At 41.4% G+C, this 21,062-nt stretch overlaps 1 protein-coding gene across 1 annotated transcript in view; it reads right to left on the bottom strand.

Moving 5' to 3' along the window:
- The window catches only part of tenm1 (teneurin transmembrane protein 1), a 171,487-nt gene that overhangs the window by 28,053 nt on the left and 122,372 nt on the right, over window positions 1-21,062 (bottom strand). The window contains exons 21-22 of the mRNA XM_069696829.1: window positions 20,462-20,482; window positions 14,702-14,934 (exon numbers count right to left, since the gene is read on the bottom strand). Of these exons, the coding sequence (XP_069552930.1) occupies window positions 14,702-14,934; window positions 20,462-20,482 (254 nt within the window). The remainder of the gene's footprint in view (window positions 1-14,701; window positions 14,935-20,461; window positions 20,483-21,062) is intronic.

Consider the following 21,062-nt stretch of genomic DNA (forward strand, 5'->3'; position numbering starts at 1 on the left):
TAAGGGAATTTACAGCCCCTCCATATAGCCAATGGATACTCACAAGACATCAAAAGATTTACCGTTTCTCCCTGGGTGAACCTGGCACACTCATACTATGTTTAGAAGCTGGCAGACACACCGGTGGAGTAGTAATTGAGATAAATCTCAACTCCAGAGGGAGACGGACATTTGGCTAAAGTCGGGACTGGATTTTTATCATCAAAGAAAAGTGATTTAGACTGAGTTGCATTGACCTTGAAATAAACAGAGGAAGAGGAATAGAGTGAGGGAGAGGATGATACAGTGACGCAATTCACATTCAGCTCAGATTTAAGGATGCAGCCAAAGAGAAACAGACAGTGCCAAAGGACATGGGCAAGAGAAGAAAGGTGGTGGTAAGACAAAGGGGCATGATGAGGAATTGTTTCAATTAACCATTACAGTCCAATCACTCTCAATCAAATATTCTCTTTGTTCGGTGTTTCTGTCAAAATAATATCAGTTATAACAGCCCCCCGTGGCACTGCAATACAATCCAATCTGATTAATGACTTGAAAAGGGGTCTTGGAGAACATCAGTGTTGATTGCAGCTTTTTGAAGAGAGGAAGCCATGAGGGATTTTAAAGCAGAGAGAGCACGTGAAAGGTGAGGAATGGGGTAAGGTGAGAAGTAAGAGGAGGAGATTAATTACAAGACAAGTTGTGGATTATGTATCTTATTTAGCAGCAGTAATAGACGACCCTTTTGGCATTCAGTAACATCAGGATGTGGGGTATAAGTGTGTGTGTGTGTGTGTGTGTGTGTGTGTGTGTGTGTTGTGTGTGTGTGTGTGTGTGTGTGTGTGTGTGTGTGTGTGTGCGCGCGCGCGCGCGCTAGTGTGTGTACAAGTGTGTGATGCATGCTGACTACTAACACCTGAGCCCTCAAGACCTCAGGAAGTAAGCCTTCTGGTATTTTTCAAGTTTCCATTGCACAGTACTTTCACCTTTCAGACGTTGACAGCAAAGCTGCCAAAAGAGGTGCTGCTAGGGATGAAAGTAGGAAGAATTGTAAAAGTTGAAAAGAAAACAAACACATCATTATCTGTCAGCCGGTGAAACAACCACCTAAGTGCAAAATAAGCACATATTCTGAAAAAAAAAAAAAAAAAAAAACTTTTTAAAGGATGTTTTTATGGAGGAGAACGCACAATGTATGCATGTGTGAAAGTTCCATTTATACCTGGAAACTTTTGTACACCCACACAACCACAGCACGCGCACACGGGAGAGCACAGAGTGCCAGCAGCCTGAGATGCAAGTCATTCAATCTGCCCTCCCATTTCCCCGGGCCCAGCAGGTGTTAATGATATGGACTCACATATTATTACAGCGTCTAAATGATGCTGGCTGTGCCTGATTATGGCCAGTGGCATTTATCTACAAAGTAACTGTATGTGACTGACAAGTGCATGTAGACTGATGGACAGTTTCACCTGCACAACTGGCCCGAGCGAGGCACTGTGGCCATAAATCGAGTCAACAATATTAGCTGGGGGAAGTCTGCAGGGTTCACTAACTGCTGCAGTCCAATTGTAAGTGAAGCTGAACAACACACTGTTTCAGAGTCGTTAGCCGACTGTGTGGTTTACCGTTCACTTTCATCATTTCTCCCTCAGAACACATGATGCTGTTTGGATGTGAACGTGTGAATATATGCAAACGTGTGCAAACCTGTGTTGCAGTGTCTCTGGATGTGTGTGTGTGTGTGTGTGTGTGTGTGTGTGTGTGTGTGTGTGTGTGTGTGTGTGTGTGTGTGTGTGTGTGTGTGTGTGTGTGTGTGTGTGTGTGTGTGCGCGCGTGTGTGCATGGATGTGTGCGATGAAGTACCACGGCAAAAAGATAAGGCATGGCGGTTAATCACATTGTACGCATATGCAAATATAGATTGGATAATTCAGTGTCTGCAGATGAGAAATTCACACTCCCACACCACACACGTACACACGCGCGCACACACACACACACACACACACACACACACACACACACACACACACACACACACACACACACACACACACACACACACACACACACACACACACACAACTTTCATGAAGACACTGAGGTTGCCCGTGTGCACGAAAGGGAGGAAAATAAACCTGCTTGCTCAATCTCAGCACTGTGCACCGTACTGATGTTGTGTGTGTGCATGTGTTTTGAGTGTGAGTACGAGTGGGTGCATCTGACAAAATGTTTGATTCCACACCTGCACTAAAAAAATTACAAAAATGTCTTGTATTGTGTTCAGGCTGCAATCGATCACACTGTGATGGTGCACATGCTGCATCAAATTCTGCTCTGTGATCCATGACACGCACATCTATGAACTGCAGTTCTGTAATACAAATACTGCTTCGTATTGTTCTTATTTTACCCAATCAAACCTGTATCAATCAATACAAAATAGCACGGATGTGTATTTCTGGTAGATCTTTGGTAAGCAGAAATAATTCATGCTTCTTTTAATTAATTATTCATTAAAGCCCCACAGAACAGACAGTGGCTTAGTAATTAAGTCTGAATCAGACACTGTGGCTCATCTAATTATCAACCACTATAAGTTTGTTAACATATTAACCCGCATTAATTAATTATTGATAGCTGCCTTTTTTGAGCTGCTATTGCTCTCAAATACACATGTATGGTGAGGCGAGATATTGCGGGCATGCAGAGAAGTGGAAGGAGATTTTTGCAATAGTTGCATGCTAATTTTTGTGCGAATAAACATTTTTTTCAGAAAATACGCGATTTGGCAGTAATTGCCTTGTTTGATAGCAAAAGAGAGATCCAAAGCAATCACAGAGGCAGCAGACAAACTCAATTATAAAAGCAATTGAAATGCTTTGGACTAGAAAGCTCCATGAAAGGCTGAGGGGTTTGGATCAGTGCGGAGCGTCTGCAGATTATGTCGCGCTGTTTAGAACATCAAACAAACACAAGGAGGTCTATCAATAGAGGCTCAGCGCGACTCTGCAATGGCAAAAAGAGGAACCGGGATCAGATGGGAGGAAACAAATGTTTTCACAAGTGAAAGAAAAGAGGAAAAGAGGCACAAAACTACTATGGATTGAAAATCTGTGCAGCTTCCACCCAAACAAAGTTTCCCACATGCAAATACATCACAGAGACTGAGGGAAGCAGAGGCAGCTCGCGTAGAGACTCCAGCACAGACAGTTGGCTTTGTAGCCATTTTCGATTTTGCTCTCACTCTTTCCAGAGCAACTGTTTGAGTGCTTCTCAAGATGGAGATCTGACAAATGGACTCTGGGAGAGCTGCAAGTGATAATGGTGCCCAGGTGTAAGCAATTACTGGCTGTGTTTCCCCAGCCCTATAACAGCAGCTGACCCCCACTGTCACCCAGCGAGCTTCAGCTGAACTGCTATCCTGAACTCTGCCTGTCACCGTCACTCTACTTATTCCTCTTCCTGTCAGTGTGTTTTAAAGAATCAAGGTAGAAACAACCTGCATGGGCACGAGTTCACTATCCCTCCCCTCATCAGAACTCCACCCCTGTGACCGAGACAAATGCTTCCATCTGTATGTGTGAGTGTGTGTGTGTTTGTGTGTTGTGTGTGTGTGTGTGTGTGCTGGGCATTCACCTCGAGTAAATGCAATTTATTCCTCCACAGTGGCAGAGCTCCACTCCTCCTGTCAGATTGCCAGGCTCCCAGTAGAGGCTGACAGGCCGGCTGCCAGCACTGGCCATCCCGACCATTTAAAGGGACACACGTGTCACATTGCCCATGATCACGCCGACGTTGTCAACCTGACATACCTTTAACAAGGCACCCATAGTTAACTGTCTGTCCCTTCTCAGTGGGAAGCAGAGTAGGTCCAGGGACCTGCAGGTTGTCAATCAAAAAACAAGCACGCAGAAGCACATTGACTCGCGCACACGTTGCACCTTTGACGCACAGGCTCAGCTCTTGGCCTTGAGCCTGCATGTCTTATTGACTCAGGGCTTCATTACACACACAGTGAGCTTCAGTAATCTCTCTGAAGCTACTCTACACACTCCAACTACAAACAAGGGAGCTGTCAGTCTGTGCAGTGTTCTACCAAATACATTACTTGAATAGCAGGCATTTTACAGGTAGAGCCTTGTTTTAAGTTGGTATAAATCTGCCTCTGCTAAGCCCGGTGTCTACACCTTCTACTACTCCAAATGACAAAACCAAACAAAAAGTTTGGCACTGCACAGAGAAACCTCATTTCCAGTAGACAGAGCTGCTGCAGTCTCCCAGCCATCTGTGTGAGTCACAATCCTGATTTTCCATCAAGCTTTGAACCCAAACTTTGACCACATGTTATTGGGGTGACAGTTTTGCTGTAGAAAACAGTGAGGGAAGTTATGTAACTGCTATCTGATAATAGCCTGGTGGTGCCAGACCCAAATCCACTGTGTAAATAAATGGGACTGGCCACATTCCATTAGGCATCATTTCCAGTCGTTGCATCCTAATGGGTGTAGACCTCGTGTTCATTTTGAAACTATTGGAGCAGTCCTTAACCAATTGGTACTGGCCACCATGTAATGTATGTTGTAAGCCGTTAACAACAGAAGCTCTCCCTCAATGTGTGCAGAGTGCAACGCCATGTCAGTAAATAACCTCAGCAGACTTTGTGAAGTACATTTAGGGACACAAGGAGCGTTGTTTTTTTCTCTGGCTTCAATTTCTTGATATTTGCAAGAGGTTCTCCAACTGTTCATATCTCTTCATGAAGCTCTAACACCGCTGCATTTTTTGGAACTACATTTCGAAACACACTCTCGACTTTAATGGGCGTCGTTCACGAACAATGCGTACGCACAAATCTATGCTTAAACCGTGCATACGAACATTTGACGCATGAATCTGGGGTTCATCAATATCTTCTTTCCTGAATTTGTTTGTACTCTGGGAACAAATTTAGGATGACCTCAGACCATGCATACGAACAAATGATGACTGCCTGGCTGTCTTAAAAAATTGTTAACACACCTTTCAGTGTATTAAAACTGCATTCATTAAAAAAATATTTAATAAACGACAATATTGAAAAGTGTTAATTTACTAATGCGTTGACCACATGTATTGAATAGGCAAACCAATAAATTGACAGCCTTTAAACCATATCAATTATTGTCTTAATTAAGATATTCCCATATATTCACATAGTTGCAGATCATTGAAAATACCATATTAATTCTGAAATGGATTACCTGTGGTTACTCTTGCTGGATGTCATCACTTTCACCCTCATTTCTAGGACATATTCAGCATAGAGGTCAGCTCTGATTTAAAAACTGGACTTGCTGAAAAGACTTTGTCTTACAGAGAAACGCTGGGTATCATCAGAAAGGATAAGCCCTGCTGTTTATTTTGATCTACGGCAAGTTGTGGAGGATCGGGACTTCAGGAATTATTCAATTAAGAGTAGTGAAATGAATGTCACGCTTCATGAGTGTAACGTCGACGCAACGCTTCGATACACAGACGAGTCACCAACATTTTTGGAAAGCTCAAGTCGTGCAGTTTCCGGGGATATCCGCTACATTGCTCTATAATAAATGCTCGCTGCACCATTGCATTCATCGGGTTCTGAGGATGAACCTGTGCCACGGGCCCACTGCAGGGGACGCAGCAGCCTCAGTAGCAGCAGTCGACACCTGTTTTAATTTCCGCTATTGTGAATTTGTTCTTTTTAATTTTTGTTGCAATCTCTGTCAACTTCTCTTTACTCTCACTTCACTTCACTGCTTCCGTCATGACACAGCTCCAGACAGACTGGTGTCCTTACATGGAGAAACGGGGGCGTGTCAGTATGCTAATCGCAGAGCGCGGACTCGTGCCTGTCAATTTAAAATGATTCTGATTCACTAACATACGCAAGGTGGTAAGAACAAAATTGACTGGTACACAAGTGTCACAAATCCCACGATGATTTTGCGTGTGCACTCACTTTGTGCGTAAAGTTAGAACCTACGCACATATTAGTGAATGAGGCCCACTGTCATTGAACTCAGTCATCCCTACTGGTCGCAGAGTGGCTTGAGCTAACTTTCACATGAACACTGTTTCCAGATTATAATCAAGCTGTGAGCAGTAGGTGGGTGGAGCCAGGCAAATCTGATGCTTTACATTCTGATGTGGCTGCCTCGTTCTTGCGTGTTTGGGGTAAAATCAGTAGGTTTGTTGTTTACATAGAAGGACTTCTTGGGCACATTATCCTGTTGTACGGTACGTACGATCAGAGAACACTTATGTGGGTCAATCTGGAAGACGAATCTTTTTTTTTTTGTCTTTTGGATATATGTTGTCCTATTTAACCAGTTTAAGAAGAAACTGTTCATTTGGGACTTTACGTTTACTCAGTATCTAACTTGTAACACATTTCACAGGGTTACATTGTGCCATGTTTCATTACAACAATTCATCTCATCCAGAAAAGAACCATCAGAACATCAGCGCGTACAGCGTGACATGTAGTTACAACCACAACACCATGAGTCAGCTGGGAATTTTCAGTGAAGCCATGTACTATAAAGTGAGAGAGCATGCATTATTTATGAAAAGTTACCTTCTAATGTGTCGCAGTGCAATCCAGTTGAACAGACCCTGTCAGTGTTTTAATAGCGGAGAGAATAGTTTTATCAGAAGAATCAGAATCAGAAATACTTTATTAATCCCCACAGGGAAATTGTGATGCTACACTCACTAACGTCTGCTCCAGGACAGAAAGAACAAAGAATATAAGAAGAAACGAGATAGTAAATATACTACATATATAGTAGTATATATGTATAATGTATGTATAATAAATACCATAGTTAAAAAGACAAATTGTGAAAGTGTGCAAATCCTTAAAAACCTAAATAAACTAAAAAGTATATATATATATATATATATAAACGGTCTATCAATTGGCTCATTTATGATTGCTGCAGTTCTTTCAGGAACATTCACATACTGCTGACTATTTGGCTGTGAGAAAGTTAGCAGCAAATACGCAAACATGACATGGGCCATACCTCTGCAATTCTTTCTCAAGTCGTAAAAATGGCTCACCGGCTGAACAAGTCCAGATGCACCTGTGTGCTCTGCTTGATGCCCTTTTGCTTGGCCCTGCGGATTTGCCACTGGCAGCTATATTCTTAGCATTAGTTTCAGGAGAAATGAGTCTTTGGTAGAACTTCACATTGTGGCTGCTCAGCGATGCATGTCTGTTGCACAAACCACTGCCGCTCCTCTAATTATCATGGATGCTACAGTGAGAAAACAAGCTGTGGTAGAAATAGCATGATCCAATGGCGTCTCTCTATTTTGAATTATCATAGAGTATGCGCCTGTTTGCCTTGCTGTGTGATTAATTCATGTGTGTATCATTAATGCAGGAATGTCCAGGGGCAAAGACAAAAGCTCGGTCAATGTGAAAGAAAACACAGGAGCAGGCTGTTAAAAACTGTGCACATATAGATGCACATGCTCACACACAAACCAAATCTAGGAGCTAACGACACAGTGTGACTTATCAGATGCCCTTGTTTTGCGAAGTAGTGCTCTGTTTAAACCAACAGAAACAATGATAGTTGACCCTCTGAGAAGGAAGGCAGCCACAGGGCCAGTTTAATATGCAGATGAGGCGTGGGAATGGGATTTAGACGCTAGACACGGACTTCTCTCTCTCTTCGTCTTTACCCGTTTCATTCACTCTCTTGTTCTCTTTTTCTCTCTGTTTAAAATTTTTCTCTATTAACGTCACGTTATTTTTCCATTCTTGGTCCCGCTCACTTTCTCAGTTCTGAGCTCCCTCTTTCTCTCTATCAATTTAATCCGCTCTCCTTTCTCCCTCCCTCTTTCACCATTTTGTGAGATTCAACACTCACGCTGTACTAAATGCTATGGGAGCCAGAGGTAGAATAACAATGGCATATTCATTCCAAAGTTATAACATTGAGCAGCTGGTATAGAGGCGACACAGCCCGGAGAGATCTGAGAACCTCACTGCTGCAGCAAGCGAATACATTTTGGGAAGTGGCAGATTCAGGAAGAGTGAGATGCAGGCTGCAGTGATTAGAGCTGCACAGTTAAAGGACACAAGCACTCATAGACTCTGCTGCCTGAGTAGAGGCGGGGGACCAGTGTTTGCTGAGTTAATGGTTTGAGTATGGGCTTGCTGACAGCAAGCAAGGCTCGATTCACTCAGATGAAGCAAACTGGGAAACGCTCCTATGCACATTGCCACGTTTCCAGCCATTTCTGTAAATGAGACCAGCACCCAATGTGTGAAGATATTCATTCATCTAAGCTGCTTATGTGTCAACCACCAGCCAAGACATCCTGCCTGTTCAACATGCTAATAACCGCAACCAGTTTAAACCCCACCACTTCATTCAGCAGCCCGGCCCGCTATCTCAACAGTGATGGCGTGCCTTGCAGCTGTGGAGCTGAGTGAGACAGGGACAAATGTGTTGTGTCTCTCTGTGTGGGGAAGAGAGAGACAGAGAGAAAGAAGCTGAAAGAAAGCAGAGGAGAGAGGAGAGAGAGAGGCCAACGGGGCAAGAGGGAGAAATGTGGTGGCAGTATGTCAGCTTCTGATAAGGGCATTAGTCTGCCCCCTGTGGGTCGGAGTGAGAGACTGACACTGCAAACGCTCACACTACCATGTGCACACACATGGCTCTCTCTGTGGATGTCAGCTTTGCTGTCTGGGACTAGCCAACAAATAACAGATAAGACCTGTGCATGGCAACCACCAACAACTAAACTCTCAATCACCGGGCTCGCTCTGAACTCCTCTGTCCAAACCGGCACAGGAAACGGACACAGAGGACACTGATATTTTTTATACATACACAACAATTATTCAACAAATGTTGAAAAAAAAAAAAAAATATGTGCAGTGAACAGAAGTCTAGTGATGTGAGCCAAGGCTTTTGGGTCCTGTGGGACGGATGCCTCTTTCATGTCAGACACGGGATCCATCCTAAATGGAGCAAGGCCTTTTATTTACCGAGCTAATTGACTGTGGAAGCGCATGTGGAGCCAACGTTAAACAATGCCCCAGATCTTGGATTCATAAGTGAGTGTTTGAAGGACACAAGATAATCCCAGCAGTTTACGCTATGGGGAGACTACAAACTTGGGCAACAGCAGAGTGCTCAATAGTTGTGCAACACTGTTGGCTAAATTAAAATTATGGATTACAATAAAACAAGTGTTCTCCATGTTGTGACGTTATTGTGTATCCCAGCAAGCGTACTGCAACTCTTTCAACACCGGGGCACAAGGGGTGGCTCATCGATGAGATGGGGGAGGAGAGAAAAAGAGATGGAAGAGGTGAAGAAAAAGAAGGAAGGCTCTAATTTGGAGCGAGGAGCTCACCAGAGGACACAAGGCAAGATCAATGCTGGAGAATCACACAGGCACAACTTCAAAAAAGAAACGGACAGATATTTCTCTGTGAAGTCTACCACTCATTACCATTGGTAAGAGGGTGTGGAGAGGAGGAGGAGTGTGGGCTGTGGCAAATAGATGACAGGGAACCAGGGGGGCTTCAGGCACAACTCTCCAGAGCCTTTATAAGAGCCGGTTCGTCGGCGCACAATAGCCACGGAAGTGAGTCAAAGAGTATAAAATACTTTACTGTGAGTGAACAGGAGGAGTCTTGGGACAGAATATTCTATTACTTTATAAAGGCAGAGACACAGCATGTTCTAAAGTACAAGGGGCACGTATCCTGAGAAGAATAGCCTTCAGATCATGTGTCAAATTGTGGCAGGGATCAGCTCCAATCTTTTTCTCTTATCTTCTTCTTGTTTCCTTTTCATCATGTCTTCTATATCTGAATAAACGTAGAAGAAATTTTAATCAAATTCCTGCTATCAAAGTTACTCTGCATTAAGAAGCGGTGACATTTGAAGAATAGAGACACTTTTATTTGTTTACTGTGCTCCGCGTCAACTGGCTCTTTGCCTACAACGTCTGACAGAATTGCATGCGCAAGCTGAGTGTGACTGACAGGACAGGTCATGTAGGTCTGTGGGTGTAGCCTGAGTGACAGGCCTGTGGCTAAAGCTCCTGTGTGACCTGGGGACTGAGAGCAGACCAGGTGTGTGGGTGGGATTGTGAGGGCAGTGAACGGATTATTTCCTCTTCCTAGCAGCTCATGCTGATTCCACAGAGGCTGGATGGTGGAAACAAAAAAATAAGCAAAAAGAGCTGCCATTTTTGTGTAGTGTGACATCCTGGAGGGCAACTGACGCAGCACATGGCGATCCACCCTAAACATATTTCAGAATGTGGATACACATGGTGAGTACATGGTGAGTTCAGTGTCATGTAAATCAAAATAGATGCAGACTCCAGGTCTGAAAAGTAGACATTATGGTGTCATTAGTTAAATTCACTCCTTCTGATCAGAGTTCTGGTGGTCCATCTTAAAATAATTCCATAATTAATGACAAACTAGGCCTTAAAGAGAGGTATGTTTGGGGGGGCGTATCTGATTTGATTGACAATTCTATCACGCAGTCACGTGGTAAGTCAGATGTGCTTCTCCCCAGGTTGTCCAAATATGATCAGTTCTGGCTAACAAAAAACACGCTGACAACAAGAACCAAAATGCCAGACTCGAGAATTCCGAACCGCAGTTCACAAACCGGTGGGTGGGAAGCCACTTGCTTCAAGCCCACATACCAACGCATTACTCAGAGGTCTATGTGTGGACACTATGATGATGTTGATTAAAGATTGATAATGATGTTCCCTCTTACTCATTGCTCTCAAATCTTCCTCTTGTTCTCGTCTTGCATTCATTTTCACGTAATCATTGCCATGTATATAATTATTGTACAGTTAAAGTACACACCGTGCCCCACCCAAAGGAAATTCTGAAGGATGGAGGAATTAGAATGAATTGTAAGCATATGACAAATATTACAAATTTGTCATAAAAGAAGGTCTAAAATATGAATCTCTGGAAAGGTTGGATGCTTTAAAAAATAATAACATTAACAGAAAAAACTTTATCTAATCAAAGTTTCTAGAGACCACCCTTTTAAAACAGCACCTATCCTTATGCACAGTTTTTGAAGTTATTGGTTCAGAATCCATAAGCATATGCAACTATCGCTCTCCCTTATTTACCCTGTTTTTACCAGCACCTGGTTGTAATGTGGTTTGTATAACCTACACTTTATTTGTGCAATGGACAAGAAATTCCCTCACCCCAACTTTCGTGTGGGTGACACTACCTTGTTGATGATAGATGTCATGAGACAGCAGTATGACCTGTTCCAGCTAACAGACGGCGTAGAACAAAGGAGTATCCTGCTATTCTACTGCACAGTGGAGAAGACACATTGCTGGAATCCATTCCTGTCGGTTCATAAGTAAGGGTGGAACGATTAACCAGTTCAAATTGACACTGTGGGCTTAATGTCTGAAATATATGTGCATTATTTCTAAATCGCTTCAATTGGGTAAAGCTGGGAGGGAATCAGAGCTGAATCTGCTGACTTCTCTGCATTAGAAACGCTTAATATGACAGGCGTATTTTTCTTTAAGTTTAGTGTCTACAAGTGCCATTTTCCCTTTAAGCCAGGGGAAGCCATGGTTACCCTATTAGTCGAGCTATTATTGTCATTTAAATACAAAGATCAAATTTCCCTTGTCATAAGCACAAGATACAAATTATGGTGTTCCAGTGGTCAGCGATGAGACACTTTTACTGACTATTTCTTCAAATTACAGCAACAGAAACCCCCTGGTCTACAAATTGTGCAATTGTTCGTCAGTTAATGTGTATTGAGCTGCTATCTAAAATAATGTATGCCTGATAAGGGGTAGCCACACTGAAAACAATCTACTGGACATCGAGTTAACTCAAATCAGGATTTTACATCCTGAAAGTGATAATTTAAGATTTATCTAATATGACTTACTGGAGATTTTATTGTACAAAGAATAAATTAAATATGGAGTCAAACTGGTTTTCTTGCATTCTCCAAGTAAAGAACATAACTTAATAATTGAAATTGAATTGAATTAATGAACTCTGACTTTTGTTTTATTTTTCTTTGAATCTTCTGAGGTAGAGGGATGACATCGCTCCATATACCATAATTCTTAATCATAACTTACTGAGCCGACATGATTCCCATCATAAATTCACCCACCTTTGACTGTGATGTAAACATAGCCTGTTCACATCAAAGTCGAAGGTGGGATGAATGGTCGTCATAGGAATGTCAATGTCACCTGACACCTCTGGATGGTTGTATGATTGTAGCTGGCTTTGTGACAGTGAATTTACAACAGAGCATTGTGTTAATCAAATTTAGTATAATTACTTTGAATTACATGTAGATTACATTTTTGTTTGATTTTCAGGCAATTCCATAACATAATTTATGTAGACTAGGACCTGGATTAAAGCTGGACCATGTATGAAAGGGCTTTTAATTTGAAATGAGGGTTTTAAATTTGAAAATGGATACAGGAAGTCACAGTAGTTGACCGACCAATGGTGTAACTTTAATAATTTAGTGAAACATTTATGTTTTTAGGGCTGGCTGTGCTGTTGGGGCTCCAGCCAAATATATCTATATTAAGTCCACTAAATATTCAATATATTCAGTCGTCATGATGACCTGAATATTGATGTGAAAAGCTGTTTACATGCTGAAAAGTGGTGATTATTATGACTCCAGTTTGACATGAGAGATGCGGCATGAGAGAGGTCTAGTCAGTCAGAATACAGTAAGTGAAAACACTGTTGTGTGTGTGTGTGTGTGTGTGTGTGTGTGTGTGTGTGTGTGTGTGTGTGTGTGTGTGTGTGTGTGTGTGTGTGTGTGTGTGTGTGTGTGTGTGTGTGCGTGTGTGCATAGCTTTGAGGTACACGGTTGTGGCATTGTGCTTCTATGAATGGACAAAAAAAGAATGAATAGAAGAAAGCAAACCCTAAATAATATACTTTGGACATATTTTCTTATTATTCTTGTAATTTAGGCCTTTGTGGTCAAGTCAGTGCAGCACAGAATAGAATGTTCCATTTCCAGGGCTTCTCTTTGTTGCGACCACAAAGCCAACACAATCTTCTCTCCAGACGCATTTGGACTTGTTAATGCAAGAAAAGCACAGGTGCAACTAACAACATTAATGGCCTTTTCCATTGAAGTGTGAGCCCTGACAGTGAGTCAGCATGTGTAATACCACGGGCATTAAATCGGAACAGCTGAATGGACTGCAGCCATGATTATTAGTTGTATTAGTACACCTGTGATTTCCTGACTCTGACATGGCAAAGCGTCTGCTGTGGAAAAGGCCTAGCAGTACTTTGGCAAACAATCTGCTCTTTACAAAACAGAGACAGTTATTTTTAGGGTTAATCACATAGGGTAAATTAAGTAATTACCTTTACAAACAGTGATAATCACTCAAATTGGATGACTATAGAGTGGGAAAATAAGTGCTGCTGGCTTATATCAATTTAGACGTAAAAAATACACATTGTCAGGTGGAGAAAAAGGCAGAACCAGCATGGATCCATCAATCTACCCAAGCTTGGTAGTCTGCGGGTGGGGATGTGATGCAATGTTTTTGTGGCAGTGCACAGTTGGAGCCTTAAACAAATTAAACCTTATTTTACTGCCACAGGATGTCTATTTGGCGGCTTACAGTGCAAGTTCTATTTTACGAATAATACAAGAAAGAAAGCTTTAAACGATGTTCTCTTGATTCAAAACGTAACAGAAGAATCAGTCATGAGTGTAATGCTTGTGCAAAGCTAACACTTTGGAAAATATATGTCCTCTATAAACATATTAACACTGGAACAGGAAAGAAACTCAGCTCTTTAATTCAGATTATATAATTCATCACAATAGTTTGTACCATAACTTTCTTTTGTCAGACAAAGCTCACTGTGTGTTATTTAATAATTAATTATTTTCGCATAATTCAAAATGTAGGGAATCAGCCGGGGCGGAAAGAATATGTCTGAACATAAGCAAAAATCAAGTGTGTTGTTTTTACCGTCAACACAGCGGTCACCCACAGATAGACACGGAGGAATTAATGATACAGATACCATGATCTTTGATTGTTCATATTGTCACAGGGCGTCGTAACCAATTCGGATTGATGCATGTGGTAATAAAACCCTGTTAAAACATCTAATGCTTTCCTGCGGTGATTACAATATTGTCATTTGAAAAAGATCATATCGCCCTCCCACATGGATATCCACTCTTCAAATAAACTTCCAGGAGGGAAATGTTTAAAGCACACAGCATCTCAGAGATAGTTCCAGGGTTATCAAAGTGCCTTTTTATGAGATTGTGATAGAAGTTTCTGTCCCATGATGATCTCAATACTGATACTTAATATATTGCACTCTGCTGAGAATGAAGGGGTAAAATGCACATTGACTGCTTTACTTAAAATATTGTTGTAATGAGCTGCTTCAATATTAAAGTACTGACGGTAACAGAACTAACCGAAGCCTAATCCTCCAGCTTGGTGTACCAAACATTTCCAAATACTGATCTGTGAGTACTGATCCCACATCTTTATATACGTCAGCTTGGAGGGATGATAAATGTAATCCAGGCTCATGGCAACAGTGTGTAGAAACTGTGACGGAAGTGAGGAAGTGAGTTCTTCAAGTGTGCTGTGCTCATGATCCTACCTCGAGGGTTATTGAGCGCAGCTTCGGTGGCCTTCCTGCCCTCTCCACAGTGGCTCTGGTCAAAAGGCAGGCACTGCTCCCCCGTCCCGGCAACTACCTCAAGGTTGCGTGATGGATCTTTCGGTTGTCCGAGGTTCCTCACCCGGAAAACTCTGCGACTGCTGGTGTCAGACACGTACAGAACCTCCCCCATCGGATCCATGGCCAGGTAGTACTTATGAGCAGGGCTGGTGCTAGAAAGAGAAGGTGGGCAAGGTTAATTCCAAATAAAGTGAAGCAGGTGGTAAACATTGAAATGGATTTTCCCCAGACATGCAAAGGTTCCGAGCTTGCAGCTATAGCAGTGTTCCCATGGAGGTTTTTTTCCTACTTGCCCAAAGTTGCGTTGCACTGAAGTTTTAAAATATATGGGCAGAGAGAATAACCTAGTTTTGGATAATACAATATCCCTCAGTATCCATAACAAGACAACACCATCAGTTGAGGTAATGGTATTTAAAGGCAATCAGGTCATCCCAGTGAATAGAATAAGTCTGAAAGACTCCAGAAGTAAAGTTATGCCTGTGCCGAAACAACAAGATGAATGTCTTCTAATTTACATAGTACAGATGGCCCCAGTCACAGCAGCTGAGTAGTGGTTGTAAGTGATAATCTCATTTAAGCATTGTGTATGTTAGGAAGATTCTTAATAGGGTTATGGATCGAACATATTAAATCAGTGATAAATATGTTCCTTGTACGGTGTGTCACCACTAACATAGATAACCCCACTCAGAAAAGGTAACCTGAGCTAATGCCAACACACTGTGCAACATGTAAATACGCATGTCAAATAAAAAAATACCACATGTGAACAGCATGACCAAAACCAAAGAGATCAGATTCTGGAGGAAAACCACTGTAAGCCATCCTATTTAAGGACAAGTAATCCAGTTAAAGAGGAAGGTAGTGCCGGAGGATCCAGAAACCTGACGAGGCTCTTTGTTATGTGCTACACCTTTTCTATGTTACTCTATCGAGGATAGACTGTATTATAGACCTCATGACAGTTTTGCGTGAAGTCTAGAAGAAGTAACATCATGTCAAGATGAAAATAAGTAATTCCTTCTTCAAAGTAGGCTACATCTTTCCACAGTAACAATCAAACAATATGTGGATGGTTTTGATGTAAAATAGAAATTGGAATTTCTCCCAACTTCAAAATTAAACACCTTGTTTCTTGAGCTTGGTTATTAAAAACATGAAACTAGAGCAACTCAATACATTTTGATGAAACACACAAGGCCGATAGTATTGGTTCCCTTCCAGTTAATCCAGAAAAAATAAACAATTTTCTCTGAAATAAATTGAAACTGTCAAAAGTAATTGGTGTTCACCATTCTTTGTTCCATATTGCTTTTGATTTTTGATAGACAAATATTTCAACTAATACAACTAAATAATAAAGGCAAAAATATTGAAACCCATAACCAATTATTTTGAAGCACAACATTTTCAGACAATCACTGTTATCAAAAGCTTTTTGTTGCTCCTAATGAGACTTTTGCACAGCTGGTAGTTTGGCCCACTCTTCTTCGGCAAACTGCTCCAGTTTTCTCAGGCTTTATGAGTGCTTTTATTTCCCAACTCTGAGTTTCAGCTCTTCCCATAGATGTTCAGCTGGATTAAGATCAGAGCTCACAGCAGGCTATTTCAGAGCAGTTCAATGTTTGCTTTTAGATGTATGTTTTGGGTCATGAACCTGTGGGAGGAGCTATGACCTGCAACACCAGGCAGTACGTTTTGGCCCAGACTGCCCTATTTATCTTCTGATTTCATGACACAACTGAACCTCCTCCGTGTTTCACACTGCAGACAGTAACCTTTTTCTTCTGTAAACAGAACTACATCCATTTTATCAAACTCCAGGTGGGTTCTCTTTATATTTTCCTTTCACAAGTGGGGTCTGAATGGGTCGTCTTCCATGGATCCCACTTTCATTCAGAAAGGAACACATGGTGCAGCCAGACACTGTTGCACCATGTGTCACTGTTGGAGGTCAGCTTGTATCGGTTTTGAAGTTTTCCTTGGTTCTTCTTCCACCATTCGAACTGTCCCTCTGGTCAATTTGGAGTACATTTTCCTCTTGCGGCCACATGCAGGGAGGTTGGCTGCGGCTCCATGGACCTACTTCCTAATATTATAAACAGCGGTGGTCACAGGAGCATCGGCTTATCTCCTCAGACAACTCTCTTCTTTTCTTTCTCCTGTTCGTGTTCAGTGGGATGATGATTCCAAACAGTTCCAAGTACTTTTCTCAAAAATAGTCTGAATGATGATTACAATACTGTATGACACCAACTGAAGACAATAGTCGGCTTGAAATTTAACTATAATATTACCACTTCTAAGGGGTATCAATAATTTTGTCCAGGCCATTTTATTGGATCTCTGTAGAACAAGACAGACTTAAGCTCTTTTCACAGCATCTTTGTTGTCAAAGGCATGTAGATACTGTGTGCCAGCATGTCTTTGATTTGCCACAAATCAATGGAGAATTGCTCCAATGAGTTGTAGGGGTACACTTTTGGCCACGTCTGTATTGCCAACTCCAATTTGCTTTACTTGATAAGAAAATAAAAGAGAAATGATGTCAATGATTCTCTCGTTATTTTTGTATTGCACACCTGTATAATGCTCAGTATACAGAGACCTACAAATGCTTACAACAAAGCCTTGAGGAGGTTTTTGTGTGAGCTAAGATTTTATAATGTTAGTCATATATTCGTCAGCATGAATGTGCCCACATGTAAGGCAGTGATAAGGCACCTTATGTATAAATGTATGTGCAGACTGGATAATGTGGAGAAAATCATAATCCATGCATGTGGAAATCTTACCAGAAGCTGCAGCCTTAAACGACATTTCTGAGATTTGACACCTCTGGTGCAAGAGCACTTGACGTATGACTCAAACACACAGTATGTTGTACCGAGTAGAGGCCACGGTATGGCATCATGTACTTTTAATACAATTAATGTGAATCTGCCTTTTGTCCTGAGTGGAAGCCTCAGAATGACGTTAGCACACTGTGAACACTGACTTCATTTACCCTTACATTGACCATGAACTCTACTGCACTTTGTGTAGGGTGAATGTCAACACTGTGGGTATGCAGCCATGCAGAGACGACTCGACTTAACTCAGCTCACACAGTCTGCAGTTCATTAATTACATAAAACCTTTGTCAGGCTATTGTGTTGCATTATTGAGACGTGGAACACAGTGATCGTAAAAAATGTGAGAGGGAATTTAAATTTTGCACTTTGAATATTGTTAGAAACTGAGTTCCAAGCAATTACTTTGAAGTGTGAAATCCAATGTCAGCCGGGTCTGGTCAAAGGCTTCCTGCCAATTAAACTTGAAGACATCCTGTTATAGGGTTATTTTTTTCCAAAGCTATTCAATGAGAAATGTGTTACGAAGGGAAATTACAATGCCAAGAACAATATTTCTATTGTCCTGCTTTTTTGTCATATGTTTTTCTCATTTAGATTTATTTTAAACACCTAAAAAGATATTTGTATAGCTACCAGGTTTTAATCATTTTCTGTTTGCTTTGGAGAGCGAGCAGTTGAGAGACTATTCAACCCACACTAACCCTTACTCTTTAAAGAGAAAACTTATTTTTGATATAAGCCTGAATCTTCCCACACCCCAGAAAAAAAACACTTCACCATAGGCAAGGGGGCTGTCAGTCATCTAGTCCATTAAGTGCATAACTGTTTACAGAGCTCAGCACTGAACTGCACATACATAATTTAAACTTGATCCTGAGAGAGTTATTCACAGAGTTTCAAAATGTACCACTGCTCAGCGCAGCGTATCATATTTGTTGGGCCTCTTGAAGCTACCAACAAGCATTGCACGGAGCATATAACTGATTACACATATCTTTACCTGTCCTTTTCTCAATTAGATGCTCACAGCTCCGCATACATTTATCCACTGGAAGGAAAATGAAGAACAATAACAAGCGCAGCACAAACAATCCCACTCTAGCCTTCCTTGTTTCCTCCACTCATAATAACAAAACAATGATCAGAGCTGATAGATATAGTGATCTAGCTGTGGCACACTGTCTCACTGAACTGACCGTCTGGGCTCTCAAAAAATATTGTTGATGACTTCCCCCCTTATTTGCTTTACTCCTCACTCAAACTCTTGAAGGGAAAGAATAGACAGTGGCTTCATGTTGAGTACTTCCCTCAGAGAGCACCTTGTTTTGAAGCCCTGTTGGCTGATAGGCACTTTGCTGGGAAGAATGCATAGTGAAAAGCTTTGAAAGCTGAATATGAATGAATAATTAATGCATTTGACTTGGGAGAACAATAGTATAGAATAAAAGAGAAACACTAACATGCTGCTAACAGGAAAAAGCTGCTGTGTAGAGAAAGAAGGAAGCAGGAAGGGGAAATATTCAGGGTACGGTGAGGGTATCTAAAGTACCTTCAGAAGCATCCGGTTCACACAGGACAGGCTTCACCCCGTCACCTGCACCCCGACCGACCTGACACATTTACTGAAGTACTCCTTCAGTGACACCACCCATCATGTTCAGAATGCGTTCATTTCAATTTATTTCAAAATGGGATCAATTTAACTGATTTAAATGAAATGGAAATGGAAATGGACATAGTGGATGTTTCAATATTGTTTTTCATACAATTGATCTTTAGATTAAATCTATAATAATAATAGATCTAAATGGCTGATATATTCACTTAGAAATGATCTATTTTAACTAGTTCAGTCGATGCTAGTTAGTTTAACTGTCACTTAGCTGCCTATTCTAACCATTTATCCTCTTAAAGTTAGTATGACAGTTCTGTCTATTTTAGTCAGCTTCAACTTTTCAGCTCCTTTTTCAGTTTTTTTCTTTGTTCAAATCATTTGAGCTGCTCCACAATTTTTCCACGTATCCTCTGGCAACTGCAGAGTTACCCCGCTGGGGTAGAAGTACATGTGGTAGGGAAAGACTGGTTTAGGCTGTACAGTAGGGAATTACCATGGTTTCCATATTTCCATATTCACAGTGTAGACAAACATACAGTATGTGCAAACCTACCCACAAACATCCAGTCAGTTTTTGCATGACCTGAAACTTTAGCAAGGTACAGAGACAGTATCTTGAAAAATCCTGTGTTTATAAATTGGATATACCCTCTCCTCGCCTCTCACAAACGCCCACAAGCACACATACAATCAGCTCGATATAACCCTTGATAGACAGACGCACAAACATCGACACGCATACACACACAAGCCCTATAACATCTGTCTAATCTTCTGTCAAACATGGTGTACGGAGCTCCCACTGCCACTGAGGCTCACAGCCAGGGACGATGCTGAGGCCATTCCAGGACTTGGGCTTTTAGTCCGGCTCAGGAAGTGAGTGAACAAATGTATCCTCCAAACAGGCTTTCAGTAATCCTCTAGAAAATGAAATCCTTGATATTTTGGATGATTTCCAATTTACAAATTTAATATGGCATAGTGAAATTTAAATGAGGATTTGATAGATCTGACTGCAATTGGAGTGCATGCAGATTTTGGTCGCAATGTGTGTGTTTGTGGGGGGAGGTCAGGTCAAAGCAATTTGCAGCAAAGATAGCAAGTTAAAGTGCTGTGAGTCTTGTGTCTTTTCTCTTGACACCCTTTTTTGTGTGTGCATGTGTGTGTGTTGTGCAGGTAAAGGAGGTGTTAATCACCAGTTCTTACCTGTGTCTGGTGTCCCGGTTCCTGATAATAAGCAATAAAAGAGTGTTTGAAGAGAAGACAGAAGAAGATAAAAACAATTATTTAAGATTCTAACTAGAGTCAGTCAGAGTTTCATTGGCGGCAATGAGTCAATTTTCTCTCATATAGTGTGATTAGAGTTGATTTGGACGGCTGTATTGTTTCACATTAAATATTAAACTAAACAGGAAGCCTTTGGCATTTCCTCCCAGAGGACAGGGAAGTATCAAATACAGACACTGTGAAACCTCCGTCTGAACCAGAAATATTAGTCAGAGATACAATAATAACAGCAAATGAGAGAGTAAAGTTACATAAGGAGAACACTTTACAGGACAAATGACTGTGCAATCCCATCGAGATTCTACGCTTGAGAAAATACAGAAATAGAGAATGTAGTGCCTGCAGCACAGTAGGAGATATCATCATCATAATCCACAGAAAAAAAGTATCTTTGTTTCACAGCATCGACTTTCAGCTTCTCTCACATCCTAAAGAGGTAGATTAAAGTCTGTGATGTCTGAATCTCACACACTGTCTTGCATGAAGACAAACTTCACAAACTATTCTTCTGAGATCAAAC

Source organism: Brachyistius frenatus, unplaced genomic scaffold (genome assembly GCF_029030835.1).
Source record: "Brachyistius frenatus isolate BFR_SWC_R1_liver_20210118 unplaced genomic scaffold, ASM2903083v1 Contig_22, whole genome shotgun sequence".
Lineage (NCBI taxonomy): Eukaryota > Metazoa > Chordata > Actinopteri > Embiotocidae > Brachyistius > Brachyistius frenatus.